The sequence below is a fragment of the Furipterus horrens genome, unplaced genomic scaffold (assembly GCF_987537825.1).
Source record: "Furipterus horrens unplaced genomic scaffold, mFurHor1.1.pri manual_scaffold_13, whole genome shotgun sequence".
Classification (NCBI taxonomy): Eukaryota; Metazoa; Chordata; class Mammalia; order Chiroptera; family Furipteridae; genus Furipterus; species Furipterus horrens.
In genome coordinates, this window is record NW_028327183.1 from 30,839,038 (window position 1) to 30,861,275 (window position 22,238).

The 22,238-nt window shown below is 53.7% G+C and overlaps 1 protein-coding gene across 1 annotated transcript; it reads left to right on the forward strand.

The window, feature by feature from the left end:
• Nucleotides 1-15,165: 15,165 nt before the first annotated feature.
• Nucleotides 15,166-19,852, forward strand: LOC149994370 (speedy protein E4-like). The gene is made up of 7 exons (XM_090259056.1): nucleotides 15,166-15,274; nucleotides 15,810-16,022; nucleotides 16,673-16,731; nucleotides 17,097-17,182; nucleotides 18,740-18,911; nucleotides 19,095-19,169; nucleotides 19,823-19,852. The coding sequence occupies exons 1-7, from the start codon at nucleotides 15,166-15,168 to the stop codon at nucleotides 19,850-19,852; spliced, it is 744 nt and encodes a 247-aa protein (XP_090115182.1).
• The last annotated feature ends 2,386 nt before the right edge of the window (nucleotides 19,853-22,238 follow it).

The following is a 22,238-nucleotide window of genomic DNA, read 5'->3' on the forward strand; positions in this document are numbered from 1 at the left end:
CAGAGAAGGGATAAAGAGAGTAGCAGGAAAAAAGAGAAGAGGGGGGTAGATGTTGCTTTGTGCTACCAGACTGGAGACCGAGGTGCCACGGATCACGGGAACAACTTTCCCAAAACCCCTTCACAACTGTTTGGAACACATTCTGCCCAGAAGGTCTCAGAGGTCAGGGCGTTACCTGGAGACAGCAGTCCGCAGCCACAGCAGACAGCAGGTAAAGTCGAGGCCAAGCTGGGCCATGGAGCAGCAGCTTCCAGTCCTGGCCTCTGAGGAAGTGCCAGACCAAAGGCTTGCAGACAGCGCCCTCTTGTGGCTCCTCGCGCCAGCTTCAAGAAAACACACACAGGCAGGGAATGCTGGGGCTCAGGTCTCATAAACTACACAGCACCCTGATGGGTGGGGTCACTGCAGCAAAGCTGCCACTGCATTAAGGACAGGTGGCTGTCACTGCCCTGGAGCACATCTGGACCGATTTCTGAACGATGGGACCAAACCCTCCCCCATACCTGGAACAAAATCACCACTGCCGCCACTGAGGCCCAAGCGCCACGTTCTCCACAGCACCTCCCCTGCCACGTTGTCTGCCGTAGCCTCTGAGGGGGTCTCCCTTGTCCACTCGCACCTTGCATCCCAGGCCATCGATTCGGCCATAATGCCTTTTCCCAAACACAAGTGTGACGCACTTGTGATCTTCTAAAAACCCCCCACTGTCTCGCCCCAGCTCCATCTTCTATCGCCGTCCCCTCCCAAGCATGAGTCTCCTACGTGGCTTGCACACCCCGCACTGTCACCTGGCGGCCTCCACACGGTGTGCCTCTGCCCAGACATTCTGTTCTCACCCTTCACTGGTGGAAAATGAGACTCATCTTCAAGTCTCAGCTCAGATGGCCCTGCCCCTCGGAACATTCCCTCACCCTCAAGACCCAGTCAGCGTGCCTTATCTTATCGATGGTTCCTCATCCCAGAGCCTGAGGCAAGGGCCGAGGACCAGGGTTTTAGTGGGAGTAATCCAGGCGGGCTGGTAAGGGAGGGCGGAAGTGAGACAGGGAAGGAAAGGAGCCAGGATAAAGGACATTTCCAGAGGGGGACTTTGGAGGGGGACATTTCCTGGCGCCACCGCAGGGATCTCCAATGTCACAGCCCTTGGGGTCACCCGGGGAGCCTGCGGAAGCCGTACCCAGCCCGCTACCCATTACGTGAGAATCCGCAGGGTGGAGCAAGGGCATCAGTGTTTTCTCTGTGTGGGAAAGACGAACTGCTTACAATCTCCTGAGACCCAGCTTGGGTGCGTCTGGGTCAGGCCTGAGGACCTGGATTCCCAAACACATCCTGGGGAAGCGGTGCTGTGGTCTGGGCCCTACCAAGGAGCCAGGGTGCCTGCCGCCCAAGTCGTGCAACTCCAAGGCCCGCCTGACAAATCCGCGCAGGGCTGAACCCGCCCGGTGGCCCGAGGACTTACCGTGATCTTCGTGGCCCTGGCATGCTTCCCATGGAAGCTGAGCACGACACTCTCCAGGCCGTGGCTGCCGTAGGTGCCTTTGAAGAGGCCCGGCCTGATGAGGTCCTCCGGGTGGCTGGGCGGGAGGTAGATGCGGCGGCAGGTCAGGCCGTTGCTGCGGGGAGGGTGACGGGAGAGCGTGGCAGAGCCGCACGGGGCTGCAGCGGTGCAGAGCCCGCACCTCCCCGCCCCACCGCGGGGCCCAGGCCGTGTGGCTGACCTAGGATGCCACATCCGTAGGGAGCAGGGGCACCCCATGTTCCCGAGCCATGCTCACCCCACCCACAGGTGCACAGCACCCTCACACCTTCTCTGATTCCAATGAGGCTTAACCCTTTGAGCGCCATGCGTCACTGTTAAAGTTTGTAGGAGAAATGCCATGTTATTTTGCTCAGAAATGCAGTTGATGGAAAATGTCTATAAGAGCATTATTCATGGGCTGAAAATTTCACGACATGTAGTAAATACCCCCTTCTTTTGTAAGCCGTGTCCTTTGACACCATTTAGCAAAAAGTTTACTGCATTAAAATTATTTTGTGACAACAATTATTTTAGAAAAAAAACTCTTTCCTTCAATATGGCTTTTGAAGTATAATATGTGGCATAATATAAAACCGATGATTACAATCTGAAGAAACACTGCGCTACAATGATAACAAGCACTTGTCCAAGGCGATTCTTAGAGCAGGAAAAAGGGGCTATCATTTAGTAGTCTCAGGGGTATTGAAAAAACAACAGTGAGGAATGGTGTGGTTGGAAAGAACAAATGCTTTTAATTGGATGCAGAACCAGTGGAGAGGTCCAACTAGTGACTCTTTGGGGAGTGACATACAGCACCACAGCCTAAACAACACACAGAAGTAGTGGGGGTAGAGCCCTGTTTCCTCCCATTTCTCCTGCTCTGTACGGACACGGGCTTGTAGCTACAGACACCATGGCAAACTCGCTGGCACCAAGACCGGGAAGAGAGAGGAGGCCTGGCCCCTTGCCCGCACACGGCTGCCGTACCTAAGGGAGCCCGAGCACACACTCACCTGGATGTGGCCGTTGTGCGGCCCGCTGTGGCCATACATGCACTCCGCCGTGGGTCGATTTCTTCTCCGTCAGGTGAATTCTAAACCAGGGCTTGAATCGCATGGGGTCATCCACATCAGGGCCATGGGGAGGCAGGTACATCCAACCGATAATGAACGAGCCGTCCCACCTGTAGGAAGGACAAGGGCGCACGTCCACAGGAGGGTTACCTGAGGCACCAAGGCAGAGGTTCCTCACCCGCAGCTCTTCACAGTGACCACCCACGTCTGCATGCTCCAGGCCCACGGAGCACCTCAGGGCCAACACACATCAAGATACCCCTGATCTATCACAATGGGACAAGCATGGCCCTGCCCATCAAGTGCTTGTTCATGACAGAGTCGTTATCTAATGAAAAACAACGTGAGCCCTGGCTACTGTGGCTCAGTGGATTGAGTGCCCGACTGCAAACCAAAGGGTCACCGGTTCCATTCGCAGTCAGGGCATAGGCCTGGGTTGGGGGACAGGTCCTCAGGTGGGAGCGTGTGAAAGGCAACCACACATTGATGTTTCTCTCCCTCTCCTTCTCCCTCCCTTCCCTTCTCTCTAAAAATAAATAAATATTTCTAAAAGTCAATGAGACTATACTTAATAACAGTGTATTTGATCACTGAAATTTACTGAGAAGACAACTTCAACGTGAGATGATGGATACGTTAACTACCGGTAGCTAGATGGTGGGACCATGCAGTGTGCCTTAGAAATCTTACATTTTTGTCAATTATATCTCAATACAGCTGAAAAATGAACTCTTTAAATGCAAAAAAAGCAGTTAGACCTGAATCCAAGAAAGCCTTTTAGAAAGGGGAGGCAGCTAAACGACACGAGGAAGAAGCGGAATAATCTCCTAAGTGATGCCCAATAAATAGGGCAACTGACCTGAGAAAAAAACGGGGTGCTGATTTCAACAGGACATCACGAGCAAAACACACAACTACAGCGTGCGGGCCTGCTTTGGGTCCCGATTGGAACGAACCAGCTGTCAAAGGCAGTTTTGAGACTATCGGGGAACCTTACATATGCACAGGGTCTCAGGTAATGTCAAGGAATTACCGCTACTTTTGCAAGATGTGATAAGAACGTGGTGCATATGTAGGGAAATACCCACATTTGTAGAGATCCACATTGAAGGATGAACACATGAAGCAACACAGGCCTGGGATTTGCTTGAAACCTCCTAAGAACAGAACGGCAAGGGGCAGAGACAGAGGCCACAAACTTGGCGCACTACCAGTAACTGCTGAATCCCGGTGGCAGGCATTGGCAGTTCATGCTACCATTCCCGCTATTCTTGTGTGTTTGAACCAGTGACAGATAGAAAGGGACAGAACTCAGATCAAAGGACACGCAGTCCCCACACACACGCTCAGCACAAATGCACCCACATTCTCAGTGCAGGGACACGGACAGCCCGGTCGGGAGGACCCCGTAGTCGCTCCTGCCTGCCCAGGAAGAGCCCAGATCTACAGCTTCTAGCTCTAGCCACGGGAGGAGAGAACTTACTCACTCCTGTGGCTGCCTGTCTGAGACGAGAGCCAGTTGCTGTTATTCAGTCATGGCATCCATTTCCCCTGCTTTGAGAAGCTTCTTTTTATTCATTTTTATGACTCACTGCCAGTATGAAAAACAATTCTCACCCCCACCCCCCACCCACCCCACGACTAAAAAGAAAAACATACGCCCACGCTGGGAGCTGTTGGGTTGTCCCTGAGAAAATGCTTTAATAGCAAGGCTTTTGCCCAGTGATATCAAACGTAACATATGTAAAGTGTGTTTCTTAACGAACGCTCCCACCAAAGAATATAAAGCCATACTTATCCCCGTGCAAACCCCACTCGGTGAGCAACCAGAGTCCCCAGGTGGCCCGTCTGGACCACGCTCGGAAGAGCCACACTGAGGCTGTCCGGGGCCGCTGAGAGGCAGACCCACCACTGTTACATGGCGAGCAGCCGGTCTCCCGGACCGGGCTTCTGGCCTGAGCCAGCGAGAAGGGAAGCAGGGGCAGAACACCAGCGCTCCCCGGGGCACCCGACTGTTTCCACTGGGACATCAGCTACAGCAACACCTGGGCCCAGGCGCCTGCCCGGAGTTGGCAAAGTATTAACCGCACATGCCTGGCCCTAGGATTTCTGTTCAGGAGGCCCTGTTCAGGGCACATGCACACCTCACGGTGGGGGAGAAGCTGCTCTACAGAGAACCACCTAGGGCCGCGAAAAATAACTGATGAGAGGTTCCTTATGATTGCTCCAATGACATATAGCAAGCAGCTGACTTGCCCCTCGGGTAGAAAAGGCACTAAGTTCCATCCACATGGGGCAGCAGTCCTGACTTCACAAGAAACCACACATGAAGAGAAAAGAAAAGAAAAGAAAAGAAAAGAAAAGAATTCACACGCGAGGCTCTCGGACTCACCACCACATTCAGCAGTCCTCCACAGGGCCCGATATCCGGCTGCCACAACCCCGAGATGTGTCTGTATCGGTGGAGCACTACAGGAAGAGACAAAGCGGGTCTTCATTTTAGAGCCAGCCAGTCTTCACTTGACAGTGCATCAGGGGACAGGGCAGGAGGGGGAAGACAGGACTATGAAGAAATTACAAAGGCTTGTAACAGCCTTGCACACAAGGAATTCAGCAAAGCTTACCTACAAAACTTCCTAAAGAATTCTAAGAATGAAAACGTCTTTGAAAAGCATAGTAAAACAGACAACGGAGTCCTTTGGAAACCCAGCCTCAGTGTGAGCAGCTCCAATGACAGGGAACTGCTGTCTTGCAAGACATGGACTGAGCTGAGCGCCTTTGTGAAATGACGAGCCTCGCGTCCGTTTACACAGCTGAGGGGGCACGGGAGTCCTTAAGAGGTGGCGGCAGAGCCCACAATGTCATGGGACTGTACATTAAGAATTAAGTTGGGTCTTCTCTCTTTTTTTAAAAACATCGCACTTCCCCACCTGATTTCAAAAGCAAGGCAACCGTATTCACTGAAGACGACTGGAGAGAAGGAAACCCAGTGCCAACCTGAAATCTCACTAGAGAGAGGACCAGCTGCAGTAAACCTTTTGGAAAATGTCCTTCACTTCAGTTTTCCTCTGCCTTTGCACACGTACTTGTTCGGTGAAAGCTGACTGAATTAATGGGCAACCAACTCACGTAAAGCCCTGACTGCCAGGCGTAGGGTCTGGGGTCTCTGTGCAGGCACTGTGTGGTAGGTAACGTCGTGTACCAACTGGACTGGACCACAGGGTGCCTAGACACTTGGCCAAACATGATTGCACATGCGCCTGGGAAGGTGCTTCTGGCTGAGGTTAACACTTATACCGGCGGACTGAGTAAAGCCGACCGCTCTCCCCACTGGGGTGGGCCTCGTCCAGTCAGGTGGAGACCTGAGTGCAAGGCTGATCTCCCACCAGTAAGAGGGAACCCCTCCTGCCTGGCTGCAAGAGCTGAGACATGGCTTCTCTAACTACAACAAGATAATAACCCTCCTGTGAATGAGGGGGGATTTCCTCCTCCTGCCTGACAGCCTTGAGGTGCACACTGGCTGAAAGTGGCCTGTCCAGCCTCACTGTATACCAAACTCCTTCTATCTACTAGAGCAATTTGGAGCACTGCCAGGATTCTAGGTTAGAACCTCAAAGCCAGAGCCCTACAGGTCGTTATTTTCAAGTTCAAAATGCACTTCAACAGTCACCATCAATTTGCACACAGGGACACGTGGTAGGTATGTCATAAGGACAGCACATCGCCCCATGATGCTTCCACCTTCTTACACACACAGATTAGTAAGATAACACATGGCCTGATATGGAGAAAAAGAAACACAAGTGATACTGCAAAAGCCACTAATCTGAGGCCACAAAGCTCCTGACAGTCCCAATCTGCAGCCTCAGGTGATGCTGACTTGCTTCTCTCTAGGACAGCGTCGTGCACTCGGTCAAGACTGTGGATCCTTTCTGGTCCAGCAGAACACGGCCTAGAGGCTTCTAGAAGACCAGGGGGACACGGGCCCTCAGTAGCTCCAGGGACGGAGCGAACGGAGGAGGAGGAAACAGTGCAAGGTCCCAGGCACCTCGCAAACCAATCGTCACAGCGCTTCTCTGGAACGTCTGGGTAACAACAGAGAAGAAATTCGAAGCTGCACTGCATCAGAACATTTTAGGAGCACTGGGATACTGGGGCGTAGAGAGGTTTGAAATTAGGATTGAAATGACTGTTTTTTCCCCTCAAATACTTTATTTATTTATTTTTAGAGAGAGGGGAAGGGAGGGAGAAAGAGAGGGAGAGAAACATCCATCTGTGCTTGCCTCTCATGCACGCCCGATGGGGACCTGCCTCGCAACCCAGGCCTGTGCCCTCACTGGAAATTGAACGGGCCACCCTCTGGTCCACAGGCCAGCGCTCAATCCACTGAGCCGTGCCAGCCATGGCTCTCTTTTCACACATTATATATTTTTTCCTCATACTCATGGAGGCAAGAGACCACTCAGTTTAAATATGTCCACAGAGAAATGCAGCCAATGCTTACCCACATCGTATTTTCATTATGTTTTCTGGATCTTCCTAATTTCCTACAACACAATGACTACTCCATTTTTATAACTACACCCAAAGCTTAGAGAGGACAGCAATCTCCAGTTAGAACGGTGCCTTCTAAGCTGTTGGCTATCAGCAGCTGGGGGACATCATAACACGTGGCTAAAGTCCAGAGGCCCTGGAAGGCGTGGTGAAAAGTCTGGACTCACGATACATTCTTACAAGCTACAGAAAACGTCCGACCACAACACACGCCCAACACAACTCCAGGCACTTCCTAGCTCCCAGCCCCCGAGCCTCCCTCCCACACGTGGGTCACAATTCCATTCTCGGTCTTGGCTATCAGTTCCAGAGACACTGTTGTTCTAGAAGAATCCCGTGGCAAATGTATGACATAATGACCCTCTAAGTGCTTGTCCACTGCATTTAAAAGCCCGTGCCAGGCTGTTCCCGTCAGCACAGCCATGGCGATTGATCGACAACTCTCATTAAGAAGTGCTACGTCATATTCTCTTCCACGGGCCTGGAGAAGGCACCGTGGCTCACTGACTGCCAAGCAGAGCGAGAGCGGGGCCGTCTAAGACAGAATGTTCTAGAGAGGCTGCTTCCAACAGGTTTTGGAGGAGAACACAATTCATGCCTTCAGATTTGGCCCACCTCACCCCCTTGTGGCCCGGCTCCTCCTGACCGCTTATACACACTCCTGACGAGCCCCCTCGCCACTGGTCTTCACTCAGGCAGCTCAGCTCTGGGCCCGACGACACAAGCACTGTGGGCTGTGCACAGCGCTCAGACACTGCCCCCAGCACGCCCACCAGTCCTGGCGTCTCCACACTGACTCCTGGGGGGTTCCCCGCTGTAAGTAAAATGGGACAAGCGAGCTCGTCAGCCGCACGTCCAGAGCCTGGCAGGGCTTAGGAGAAACGCCACAGATGACTCTATTCCTTGTGTTCCGAGTAGGTTTTATTAGAAACCGTGCCCTTATAAGACTCAGAAGTGGGTCTCGTCCACACAGGCGATGCCGACACAGGGCCCACTCAGCGGGGCTGAGGTAATAAGCAGCAGCGGGTCCCTGCAAGCAGATATTTTTAACATCTTTCTTGACAACTGAAATTCACACTCTGCATCTCAGCTCAACCTAATAAAAACTGGAGATAGCCTTAATCACCATGGAATATGGCTTAGGAAAAGTTCCAGAGCCCAAGTAATGTCCATCAAGAGGAATCCGGTTCTAAATAATTAACTCTTTCTACGGCGTTTTGTCTCACGTGCATGTGGGTACAGGTACGCAATTTCTTCAGATTCACATATGCTGTCTAAACGCAAGTGACTACTGAAGCCTAGGACAAACCACTTACACTACCTTTTGGAATACAAGGGCTTTAGGGCTTCGACCCTGCTCTCTCCGCTCGGCCTTAATAAATAATAGGTGCTAAGGTATGCATCAGAGCGATCGTGCTGGTACTACCCCAAAACACAAAAGATGCTGCAGAAACCTGGCCCGGCCCAGCCCACCGCTCAGGTACGACGCTGGTTACGGCCACCCCACAGGGAACAGAGCGGAAAGGTGAAAAGACAGCACAAGCCAAGGGCAGCTGGCTCTTAGGACCAAAGCGTCCGCGTGCCGTGAGTCAGAGGTCCCTCCCCATGCAGCTTCTCACCATGCTGCCCTGCCAAAGCCAAAGCAGCAGGAGGTACATACGGCAGGTGTACGCATCTCTGTACCTCATGTGCTCGTAACCGGGAGGAATTTTCACGAAACGTCCTGACCTCACGCGAGGGTTTACACCTGAACAGACACAGCAGGGAAAGGGCTAAGGATGGTTCCACTTTCACGATGGTATAAATAGTTTTCATATGACTCAACACCCTTTCCCTCTCTGCCATCGCACTCAATCCCTGGTACCTTGGGAGGCAAGCACTTGTCAAAAATGAGAGGCCTGGCTGGGAAGAAAATGTGCTAGATCTTCATTTTAATCAACAGATTCACACCAGAAACTCATGAGGGAGGGCAATCTTGGGACACTCTCTTCCTGTCCCTGTCATGGATCCATGGAGCTCACAGCAGAGGGCGCAGCCTGTGGGCATTTAGAGTGGCTCTTTTGGGAACCCTTGTGCCCCGACTAAGATATCCAGCTTGTATAATGTATGCCTAGTGTTTTCCTCTGCTTGTGCTCGTTCTGCTGTTGAGTATGGAGGATGTCTGCCAGCTCCTAACTCAGACCCTTCGCTTCTGAATCAAGGCTGGCTCACGCTCCCACCTATGCCAGGGAATAAGGGTGAGTTGCCTTCAAAAGCAAACTCACAAAAATATGCTCCTGCATTGTGAAACCTGCTTTCGTTGGGGGCAGATTAAACACTTTAGGATACCAAATGAAGATAATATAAATTATTCTCTGAATTTCCCAACCGTTTTCAAGGGGTCAAGAATAACCAGTCAAAAGAAACCTCCAGATAGCCTCCTTTGTCTGCCCACATCCCCGCACGCACGTGTGTGTGTTCACCTCGTCATGGCCCTTGTCCCCAGTCTGTTGCTCACATCCTGACCTACCCCTGACCACACCAGTTCCTGCTCCCCAGAAGTCCCTACCCACCTACGGAGAAGATTGTTCTTTGACGTGACTGTGTCTGTCCCACAGGTTGGACCTGAGCCAGAATGGAGGCTCATTTCTGCAAACACCTCTCAGAGACTGGTTGATCAGAAATGATCTTCATTTAGATTTAAATCGGCATCCTCCATAGTCTCCTGCTGTGTACTGGTTCCCAGAACAGGTGCTTGTCCCACCCGGGCCAAACATGTAATTACCTATACCTGGCTGCACTCATGTACTAGTACCTGTGACTTTCACCCCTCTTTCCTATGTCATTCTTTGGTGCTTGCCAAGTGGTGTGGGGATCCATTTCATTCTTCAGCTGCCCCAGACGTACCTCATATGTAAGTTTGGCCAGCCTCTGCTTCAGTCTGCTCCCTGCTCTCCCTTACAGAGGTAGATTTTCCTATCTCACGGCTTTTCCCTGGGTCTGCGTGCACAAACACCAGCTACCTGCCCGACCCCCTACACTCACAGCCAAGACGTGCTCTGCAGGGGCCTTATTGACCACGTATGCTGTCCTCTGGGGGTCACAGCCTGTAATGCCTGGGACACGTGAGCACCTGCCTCCCTCTACGATGCTATTTGGAGTGCTCGCACTCTTTTTGCCTTTTTGAAGATTTTATTTATTTACTTTCAGAGGGAGGGGAAGGAGGGAGACAGGGATGTGAGAGAGAAACATTGATTGGTTGCCTCTCACATGCCCCCAACTGGGGACCTGGCCTGCAACACACGCATGTGCTCTGGCTGGGAATCGCACTGGCGACCCTTCAGTTTGCAGGCCGATGTTCAATCCATTGAGCCACACCGGCCACGGATGACAACCATCTCCATGCTGCTCTAAGATGACATCATCAAATAGCCTCACAACACTCAAAAAGCAGTTATCAAAGAGAAGAACTGGTCATATTACTCATAAAAGCCAGCTGGTCGTCCCTAAGAGTCACACAACTTTTCTTGAGTGTGTGTACACAGGGACTGGTGTAGCGAGCTTGGTTCTAACTCTAAAGAGATTTAACACACTGAGCTATGGACAAATAACAGAGGAACTGAGGGTACAGCCAGGACCACGCGGGCTCCCACAGGATAAAGGCGGGGAGGGCACCGGCGGAGCACCAGCTTCCTGCCCCTGAAATTCTGGGCTTTAGAGGAATCACAGAAGCGTTGTTCTCGCCCATGAGACGAGAGGACAGCAAGGGTTACATTTCCAGGAGAGATGACCACTCGGGCCTCCCCAACACACTTCCTCTGGAGGGACACACGTCTCCTGGGTTGGTGAGATGTGAAGCAGGGGCAAGACAAGAAACTAAAGTCTGGACGTGCACAAGGCAGGAGGATCGGAAGATCCTGAGCAGATCGGCCTTGCGGTGGGACCCGCAGTCAGGGGGGACAGCCGCGCCGGAGGCAGCAGCCAGCATGAGAATCATTCTGAGGGCAAGGGTGAAGCCCAAGGACCACAGGAGCAGGGGGAGGGGATGCTAGGAGCTGGAAGAACTGCAGAGGAAATGTGGCAGGGCAGACGGGTCCCGACAACAGCCTGAGGTTCCCTGAGGCAGACAGGAGGGGGCAAGAGCTTGGAGCGCACAGCTGAGCCACCCAGAATGGCGCATGGACGTGGAAGGCCCATGAAGAACTTACAGTCGTTTGACAGGAAATCGCCCCAAATGTCACCAAATCCCAACCCAGAAACACTAGCCAATACAGCACTCCAAAATGGCCATGTGATCACAGCGTGGAGAGTCTCTGGTGCGATGCGGAGGCAACAAGACAATGAAATCGGCCCAGCTATAGGGACTGAACGTATCTCCCCACACAGTCAGCTGCTCTGCAGGAACGCCACGCTCTACCTGTGCTGGTGGCGCAGCCACGTGAAGGAGGGGCACCTCACAAGGGGAGTCTCAGAGGAACAGACCCACGGAAATGACTGAATACATAAAGGCACCAACTAGCCCCCAGACCGGGAAGAAAGCCGGAGTGCTTCAGCGCCCAGTCACCAGCCTGGCCCACAGCGAAGCCCCACCGCCCTGCCTGCCTACTTCTCCGTCCCCAACCACACATGTTTCCATGGAGGAGCGCGGCCCTCAGTTCCTGGGGGAGGTACTTGGTAAGAGGACATCACCTGCTCCGCTTTCAATTGACAACAGGGTAGGAAGCGCTAAAGCAAGTAATAACCACAATCTTCCGAGACGGGCTTAAGGGGAACGATGGTCCTTTTCAGAGAGGTGAACAGGTCAACTTCGGGCCCAAGAGAACGGGGTCGCCACGACTTTCTTACTCTGTTCTTTCATCCCCAGTCCTGGGTGCTAATGATGCACGCCACACCCAACAAGGGGGTGAGTGAGCAGGCTGCTCCCTGTGACCCCGCTGCTCCTGGGCGACATCAGCCTTAACAGGAGCCTTCGCAGCCCCCTCCAAAGGGGCACAGAGGAAAGGCTGGCTGGGGAGGCATTTGGGGCTCGGGACACTTGGTGCACTCACGGAGCGTTGCTCACGACTCTACAAAGTAACAGAGCAAAGGACAGAAATGGCGGGCTGGGGGACTGGGAGGCTGGGAGAGGGGCAACACATGGAGAGAAAACTGAAGGAAAGACCACCACAGGGCTGGAGCCGGATGCTGGGCTGGAGTGGGGAGCGGGCCCACAGGCAGCCCCGTTAGCTGAGGGCCTCAGCGGGAGGCTCACGGATGCATTTCTCACTTCCTATCCGCCATCCGCGCATCCAGTCAGGCTGTCGGCCCAGAAACCAAAAGAACGGACCCCTGCAAGCACCCCAGAGCTTCTTCCTAGGGCAGACAAGTTTCTCACATCTAAAGAAGTGGATACCTAATATCCTCTGACGGGATGAAAAGTAAGGGTACAGACACGCCTAGAAAAGCGAGAAGAGAGCCACCCACCCAGTTTGGGCACTGTAACTACCAGTGCTGGCTTTAAAACATCAATCATAACATTAAGATTAAGGTGTCTAAAAATTACACTGAATTTGGGGACAAATTACTTCATTATCCATCGTTGATGCTCATGCTGTCTGGACTTAGAACAAAGTTAATCATGGATCATATTAATTTAGGCTTTGCAAAGATGTCTTGACAAGACAGACCAATGATCTCCAGCTTCTACAACTTTTCACAAAAACCACGTTCTGGAAAAAGAAACATCTGCTAAGCAACACAGCAAAGAAATCAGAACGAAAAGGAAACAAACTGCTAGAAGGCAGAGAATTTGCTTCCTCTGTCTGGTTTCTTTCACTTCACGTAACCCCCTCGAGGCCTCTATCCCCACTGTCCCAGATGGCTGCATTCCGTTCCTTCTCCTACTTGAGTAACGTGCCACTTGAAAAGGACATCTCACGTCTTCTGTACCCGCTCATCCACTGACGGACCCAGGTTCTTTCCACACCTCGGCTCTGCTGAATAATGCTGCAACAAACCGGGAGGTGCACATAGCTCTTCCAAGTTCTCCTTTCATTTCCTTCCAAGAAATTCCCAGACCTGGAATTGCTACGTCATAGAATGTTGAGGAGCTGCCATACCGTTTTCTGGAAGAACTGATGGGACTTCACTCAGGGTTGGTACAAGCAGATTAGAAACATGGACGTGAACAAATAAAAAATACAACTTCGGGTACATCCTGACTGTCTCATCCAAGTGTTCAAATGATGGATCAGAAGCATGACTCACGGCCCAAGGGTGGAAACAACCCGAGTGTCCATCAGCCCATGGATGCAGCAACAAGATACGGTTTCTATAATCGATATCATCCATCCTATAAAAAGAAGGAAATTCTGGCGCATGCAACAACATGCATGAACCTTGAAACCTTACGCTGACAAAATAAGCCTGAAATAAATGTACAGACACTATAGGATTCCACCGATACGGGTTCCCTACAGTAGTCAAGCTCCTACGGACAGGAGGCGCAAGGGTGGCTGGCTACCAGGACCAGGGGGAGACGGATAAAAGTTCATCTTTGTTGGGTGCAGAGTCTCAGTTTGGGAAGACGACAAAGTTCTGCGGACGGACGGCGGTGACTGTAGCACAAGGTGCATGCGTTCGATACCCGCGAATTTAACCTCTGTTGTGGTTAAAACGGTAAACTGAGTATGTTATTTCACCACAATAAGAAAGCAAGGGAGGGAGGGAGGGAGGATAAACAAAAGGAAGTAAAGGGTTCCGTGCCCAGGAAAACAGGAGAGCTGTGAGGCTGGCAGGTGGTTCAGAAACAGCATCCGCTGACCCTGCGGCGTAACGGGTTGGTCGGTACCTTTTCTGCATCTGCCCTCCCCACCTGCACAGGGAACATTCTGTTCTGTCTTCAACTGGAGACCTTTCCACTTAAGTCTTCCTGTGTGGGTGACATTTCATTCATAGGGTACCTGAGCGGTAGTGAAATGTCTGACTCAAGAGTGAAACACAGGCTGAAAACGTGGATATGTGGATGAGAGTTCCTTCCCTGGACTTGAGGGGCAGGCTTTGGGTGCTTCATGGACTCCCTCAAATCGCAGACACCGTCTGAAGCATGTGAGCGCATGTGCGGCTTTCTAGGATTTTAGGTTCTCACAACGTCTCTTGGAATGAAAGCTGCCTGAGGGTTGAGGATGCGTTTCCCCTGCTTCCAAATCCTGAACATCGTTTCCTGAGACATCGAGCGTCGCCAAAACCTGTGCTTGCTGGTGCTGTGCTTGTCGTTTTCCAAAGTGCCTGTACCGCGCTCAACTGATTATTTTAATAAGATCAACTCATTCAATATTGTACAAGGGAAGAGCTGGGAAGAGAGAAAGAGAGGAAGACAGGGAGAGAAACCGATGTGTGAGAGAGGCAAAGACCGCTTGCACAGGGCCCCAGACGGGGACCAGCCTGCGACCCAGGCAGGTGCCCTGACCGGGAATCACACGGGTGAAACTGTCGCTTGCAGGATCAATGCTCAGTGCAACGAGCCACGCAGGTCAGCGCACCAAATTCGCCGTTTGAAACTAAATTGTCACTTGGCAGGGCCACGGACCCAGGAACTTTTTTACACTTTTACCCTGCTCTTGAAAGGTCTTAGTATTTCTGCTTTACCTCCCTCTCCCGCCAGGCAACACTCTGAAATGGAAATGGGAGAGAAGACCTGCCAACCCAGTTCAGGCTCAGAATGGAGACAACAGCGCACTGGCTGGGGACGAGGTAAAGAGCGATGCTGACACTGGAGGACAGCTCTGGAGGCTGGTCTGAGCTTGTAGGGTCAGCAGCAGGAGACACTGTTTACCCTGACCGTCAGGAGAAGTAAGTGCATGCGTGGCACTTACATGGATTCTATGTATGGCAAGTACATATGTGTGTTTGAGTCTTTCAAACTGGTGGCCGGGTGGGAATAACCGATGACATCAGAGGCTTCCGAACCTCCTGATTGGGAGGATCCATTCCGTGGCGCTAGGCAGCCCAGGTGGGCAACTACTTCTGTGATCGCCCACATTTACGGAAGGAGAACAAGGAGCCATGGCTGACACTGACTCAAGTGCCAACTGTGACCACCTTGGCCCAGAGCCGAGCACCTCAGGGAGCCCGATGGAGCTCAGAGTTACTCGGGGGAACGCAGGACAATCAGGTGAGGAAACGGGGGGCGGCGGGATTTGGCACGGTTGACATTAAGGAGGAAGGGGGCCCTGAGCAGGCTGTGTGTGAAAGAAAGGAGAGATTCAGAGCACCACCGGATTACAGGAGATGACAGGAGCTGGGGACCAGGAGATCCCCATGAAAGGACAGCCTGGGAGGCAAGCAAGGAGGGATAGGAGATGAGATTCAAAGATGAGAGAAGGGAAGGGAAGAAACAAGGACGGTCCTTTTGTCCCCCTTCAATGGGAGAAATCCTCTCAAACGAGGAAGACCTTTGAGGACACAGAAGAATAACGGCAAGGTGAACATGGGGGGCGGTGGAGGGGCGGAGTATTGGATTCACCAAAGGAGGAAGATGAAAAGATGGCAGGGGAGAAGGCCGGTAGCCTATGAGACAAGAAAGAATGGAGGGGTTGGTTTCTAGGGACGGGGGGAGAGGTGGGGTGGAAACGAGGTCGGGTTTTGGTGACCAATAGCTGAATTTCAAAGGCAAAAGCCTTATAACGTACCCTGGGTTCTTAACTCAGGCGCCTGTGTGGAATCCACCACCGCTGCTCGGACAACCGCAGCAAAGCGGAAGAGGGGGCGAGCAGAGAGGCGGGAGGCACAGGAGGAGACCGTCCCCACGCCTAACAACACCTGGCTCGTGGAGGACCGGGACGGTCTCAAAATGACCCTGAAAAGGAAGCGCGGTACAACGGTCCAGAGAGAACACCAGGAGGCCTTTGCCAGGCTTCTCAGTAAGCAGATACCCTGGAGAGCCCCCTCCTAGCCTACTCTTAAGTCACAACTTTGAACAACTATACTTTTCCAACAGAAAAGAACTCCCTGCTGGTTGGTGGGCTCTCCTTCCTAGGTGGGCTCCCTATCGAGTCTCAGTGGGGACCCTTAGATTAGGCTAGACTTGAGGAGGGTTTGCACTGGGAATCACGTGGCCTGTGAGTATTGCACCCTCGGAGACTTCTGAGCTCTCACTGGCCTTTTGAATCTAAATACCTTCACGTGTGTAAGGGGAGAGAAGGAGGCCAACTTCACGCCTTGATGTGACTGTCAACAAGACAAAGGACGGAATGGCTCTGGCATGAATGAGCAGGGCTGCATTCATGCGTGATGGGGGAGCAGCACTGAGTCGCTAAGATCTCAGTCACGCAGATAAGCTGCTGCCACCCTACGTGTCGCTCGGTCCCCCGGGACTGGGTGGGTGAGGGTGGTGACACACCTGCCTCCTTTCCCAGGGAACGATCTCCTCTATCCCTCTTCCTGGCAGCCTCACCCTTCGCCCCGCTCCTCAACCTTCCCCCAGAGCGGCACGCTTCCCCTCTTGAGCCCGGTACGCTCCCACGGAAACTCCGTTGCTGTCATCAGGCTCACACTTGCCCTCTCTTCACAGAGGACCCTGTCATCAAACGTTTCCTTGAGTGGGACGCGCAGCTGAGAATCTCAGATAAGGTGAGAGGGGTTCCTGCTCTACCATCGACCCTCGGATCAGGCGGCAGTTTCCTGAGCCCGCAGTCCCCCCCCCAACCTGCCTTCGGGGACCTAGGCGTGTCTCGCAGTGCGGACGGCAACCCTGCCTCTGCCCCGGCTCTTCTGGGACCTGAGCCCAAGGCTTGTCCCTCTTCTCTCAGCTCTTGGGGACTCCCCCTCGCTGCAGCTTCTCAGAGACCCTCCCGATGCCGGCCGGCCCAAACACAGAGCATCTCTGAGACCCTAGGCGCCTGCCATGCCGGGAGCATCAGCCTTTCCCTTGTCCCGCTCTTCTTCCTCTTTCACAATGTGAGTCCTCGTGTGTGTCTTCCTCCTCTTCCCACCAGTACCTGCTCTCAATGGTCCTGGCCTATTTGAGCCGCGCCGTCCTGTTCTCCTGGCAGTACCGGCGCATCCACTTCTTCCTGGCCCTGTGAGTACCGTGCTGAACCCCATCAGTCACTTTCATCCTCTGGGGAGCGCGGGGACACGAGCGGGTCTCCGACCTCTCACCTGCTTTCCACCCCATTTCTACCGTGTACACTGGGGATGAACTTGATAGGACTGGACTACAGCGTGTCTTACACTGTTCTTAGGAAGACCCAACAACACCAATGTCCGTTACAAGACTGAAGAAACCACAAGAAAACATCAGGTCCTCACAAACATTTCACACCACCCTTCCCCTGAGTAAACAGGCTTGAGACGAACCGTTCCTAAGTCTTCTCCCCCACATCCCGCCACACCTCTCGACGACACCACATGTCACGGTCCTTCTCCTCAGTGCAGGCCCCCGTCACATACCACAGATCGATTGTGAATACTCGCCCCGGGTCCCGGGCCGGCCTGTTCGGCTGTTTCGAGTGCCGTGCGGTCCACCGAAGTGTTGCGGGTTCGGTCGCGGTCAGGGCTCCTGAAGGAGGCGACCGATCCGGGTTTCTCGCTCACGTCAATGTCTCTCCCTCTCTCTGAATCAATGCACATCTCCTCGGGGGAGGAGAACAAACAGTAAGACCCAGGGCTCTTTCTTACCAATCTCCCTGAATGGACTTCGAAACACAGCTCTAACCACTTCCCCACCCCCCCACCCAACAAGTCCACTGGCTCATGTTGTTCTCAACCGAGGCCAGAGTTCTCGCTGTGAAATCAGCTCTCTCTGCACCCTCCATCAAACCCGGTGACCACCCGGACACTCCCCTCTTCGTTTCGCTGCTCTTCCCAACACCCTTCCCTGACTGTATATTGTGCTTTCTGTCGCGGTACTTTTACACGCATGTAACTGAAAGACACAATCTCCTCTGAAACTAACTCAAACGCCAAAACCTTCGGACCTCCTCACTTCTGCACCCCGGTAGCCAAGGAAAAGCATTGCTAATTTAAATAAACAAACAAACAAAAAGCACATATATATCAACGGGTTCTTAAAACACTCGGCACCCTCCTCTTCATGTCGCACAATCTGTATGACATTGAGTCTCTGAGGGCATCAGTTTTGCACTTGACGAGGACACAAAGCGTTCGGTCATTCGTCCTATGAAACCTTACAAAGTGCACCTCCAGGGCCAGGGAGTGTGAGGATGGGAGCATTCAGAAGGGCCCCTGAGGGAATGCGCCAAGGAACCCAGTCCTGCCTCAGTCACTTGGTAGGAAACCGTGAGGACTGAGATGGGCCAGTCGGCTCCTGCCCGCAGGAGCTGTCCAGGGGCTCACACGACAGGGAGACGGGTGTGCGCGCGCACGGCAGGGTCAACGAAGGGGGTGGGCTTCCCCACTCAGTTCACTGTATCTGCATCGTCAAGGTAGGAGAGGGGCCCTTCAGCTGCCTGCTCAGCAGGGGCTTCTTGTGCCTGGGAGGCGCTCTGCGACCCTGCATGGGGCTCCTGCGGGTCCTGTGTGAAGGCCGTCCTGCCTGCGTCCTCTCTGGGAAGCTGACTGCAGGCAGGGCCCCTCTCCGTCTGCTCTCAGCTGACACCCTGATGGCTTTCCTCAGCTACCTCGCCATTGACATGGAAGAGGACCGCTGCGCCCCTAAAGAGGCCATCATTTTCTTCCTCTACGGGAACAACAACCGCGCCTGGCGTCCCATGTTCCAGAAGCAGCGGTTTGAATTCTTCCGCTCCATGGGCTACAGGGCATGGGTCACCAAGGAGGAGTGTGAAGAGGTAGGTGGGCGGCGGGGCTCTGGTGGAGGGCGGTGCCGGGCTGCGGAGGGAAAGGGTCCTGGGCCTCACAGCTGGGACTGGGGGGGTGAGAGAGACGGGGGTGGGGGGAAGGGGCGGACAAGGGGAGGGTCGTGGGTCCACCTGGAGAGCCCTCACCTTTTCAGGGACTCTTTGTCTTTCCAGATCCAGGCCTTCGATCCCCAGCTCTGGGTGTGGCGGCGAGACCGTGCCCTCCTTTCTCAGACCCCGAAGGCTAAGGTAGGTGTGAACGGAGGGAGGGCTGTGTCCCCACGGGTGCAGACGGAATCATCTGTGGACCCTGGAGGAAACCCGACACATTTAACTGCACCGCCCATGATCGTCGACCCCATCCCTCTCCGTCACCCTGCCACACGTCTGAAGCACACCCACCAGGCACACAGCCAGGCATGTGCCGGAACTCCTTTAGCTTTACCTTGTCCCAAAAGCACTTCCCCTGCCCTTCCATTCTAAACGATAGCTTTGCGGAATAGAGTTCTTTATGAAACAGGGCATGAAACGCACTCCTGGTGTGGCAGGGCCGCTCCCCACTCCCGGCTCCACTCTCTTTCTCTTGTCTTCAAACTTTCCGCTGCTGTGGCAGGAAGGCGACAGCCTGGAGAGCAGGAAGGCCGCCTGCCCCTGGCCTGCGCTGGCCTGACTGGGACATCCTTCGAGCACACTGTCCTCGGCACCAGGTTGGTGTCTCAGACCCCAGGCTGGGGAGAAACCACGGGAACCAGCCCCTCTGGGCCAGCACTGCCCATCCCTGGCCTTGGTTCAGAATGCACCGACCCTCTGCTGGGCAGAGCTGGGATTCTTCCCATCTGAGAAGTGGGCGGCCTCTTGGGAGCCTATCTCATTTCACCGGCCTTCTCCCAACATCCCCTAAGGGGCGCCACGCCACTACCACTTCTCGGTGAGGTGGCTCACGCAGTCCTCGGTGCATTGGACGGTCTCTTTGACATTCTCTCACAGCAGAGTCTCCGGCTCGGTGCAGCAGGCATTCCTCCGGGTGCTTCTCAGTCACATTCGCGGTTCATTCACTGAGGCTGCTTTCACCCGCGGCAGCAGCTCGGCTCACGTTCTCCAGCATGATCTTTCCAAAGGATGGTTTTCCTCCAATGATGTCTTGTCTCCGGTCCCTGAACAGCCACCAGACAGCCTCCTCTTCTCAGGAAACCAGACACGTTGTTTCCCAGAGGAGAGGCAAGGCCTGCAGGGAGTGGCCTCGAGCTCACTGTGCTCCCTGGGAGCTGGCCTGGCTCTGTGGGAAGGGAGGCGGACAGGTTGCCACACTCCTGGGGCCTGGGTCTCCACCCTGCACTCGCATGAGTGGCCACCCCACCTGGGGAGCACTTGTGAGCCTGCAGGGTACCTGGCACCTACTGAGAGCTCAAGCTGAAGATGAGGCAGACACGGAAGCCATTGTCCGCGCGCTCACACTAAAAAGCCTTCAAAGGCAAGAAGCTGATGAGCATGTCTCGAGCTACTACTGTGACCAGGGTCCTGAGGCCTCGCTTGGGTCCCATGGTGCTGTCATGTGAGCCAGCAGGGAGGGCGGGTCAAGAGCAGCAGCCACAGGGCTGTGGTTTCGCTGCCCGGTGTGTTAGCGGCTCAGCGCACACGGCTGGGTATCTGTTTATTTCATTAAAATAAAGTTTTCTTTTTATTAACCTTGGGGAGAGAATGAGTGATATCAACGTGGATCGTTGTTCCACCTATTTATGTATTCACCGGCTGCTTCTTGGATGCGCCCTGATGGGGGATCGGACCCACAACTTAGGCACACAGGAACGCCACTCTAAGCAACTGAGCCTCTCAGCCAGGGCACGCACATGGCCGTTCACAGTTAAAATCAAGGGTACAAATATCAAAATTCAGAACCTCAAGTGCAGTGACCACATTTCATGTGCTCAATAGCCACATGTGCCTTTTGGCTCCTCTACTGAAAGGTACTGATCTAGAATATGCCACTGTAGAAAGTTTTCCCGGATGGAGCTGTATTACACGGTACTCGCTCAGTAAATAGTAAGGCACAGAGAAGGGATAAAGAGAGTAGCAGGAAAAAAGAGAAGAGGGGGGTAGATGTTGCTTTGTGCTACCAGACTGGAGACCGAGGTGCCACGGATCACGGGAACAACTTTCCCAAAACCCCTTCACAACTGTTTGGAACACATTCTGCCCAGAAGGTCTCAGAGGTCAGGGCGTTACCTGGAGACAGCAGTCCGCAGCCACAGCAGACAGCAGGTAAAGTCGAGGCCAAGCTGGGCCATGGAGCAGCAGCTTCCAGTCCTGGCCTCTGAGGAAGTGCCAGACCAAAGGCTTGCAGACAGCGCCCTCTTGTGGCTCCTCGCGCCAGCTTCAAGAAAACACACACAGGCAGGGAATGCTGGGGCTCAGGTCTCATAAACTACACAGCACCCTGATGGGTGGGGTCACTGCAGCAAAGCTGCCACTGCATTAAGGACAGGTGGCTGTCACTGCCCTGGAGCACATCTGGACCGATTTCTGAACGATGGGACCAAACCCTCCCCCATACCTGGAACAAAATCACCACTGCCGCCACTGAGGCCCAAGCGCCACGTTCTCCACAGCACCTCCCCTGCCACGTTGTCTGCCGTAGCCTCTGAGGGGGTCTCCCTTGTCCACTCGCACCTTGCATCCCAGGCCATCGATTCGGCCATAATGCCTTTTCCCAAACACAAGTGTGACGCACTTGTGATCTTCTAAAAACCCCCCACTGTCTCGCCCCAGCTCCATCTTCTATCGCCGTCCCCTCCCAAGCATGAGTCTCCTACGTGGCTTGCACACCCCGCACTGTCACCTGGCGGCCTCCACACGGTGTGCCTCTGCCCAGACATTCTGTTCTCACCCTTCACTGGTGGAAAATGAGACTCATCTTCAAGTCTCAGCTCAGATGGCCCTGCCCCTCGGAACATTCCCTCACCCTCAAGACCCAGTCAGCGTGCCTTATCTTATCGATGGTTCCTCATCCCAGAGCCTGAGGCAAGGGCCGAGGACCAGGGTTTTAGTGGGAGTAATCCAGGCGGGCTGGTAAGGGAGGGCGGAAGTGAGACAGGGAAGGAAAGGAGCCAGGATAAAGGACATTTCCAGAGGGGGACTTTGGAGGGGGACATTTCCTGGCGCCACCGCAGGGATCTCCAATGTCACAGCCCTTGGGGTCACCCGGGGAGCCTGCGGAAGCCGTACCCAGCCCGCTACCCATTACGTGAGAATCCGCAGGGTGGAGCAAGGGCATCAGTGTTTTCTCTGTGTGGGAAAGACGAACTGCTTACAATCTCCTGA

Excerpts from the sequence above, each read along its gene's own strand:
- LOC149994370 (XM_090259056.1), top strand. The coding sequence starts at position 15,166 with ATGGCTGACACTGACTCAAGTGCCAACTGTGACCACCTTGGCCCAGAG. Across the intron at positions 16,732-17,096 it reads AGCTGAGAATCTCAGATAAG|TACCTGCTCTCAATGGTCCT; the intron begins GTGAGAGGGGTT and ends TCTTCCCACCAG. Across the intron at positions 17,183-18,739 it reads ATCCACTTCTTCCTGGCCCT|CTACCTCGCCATTGACATGG; the intron begins GTGAGTACCGTG and ends GGCTTTCCTCAG.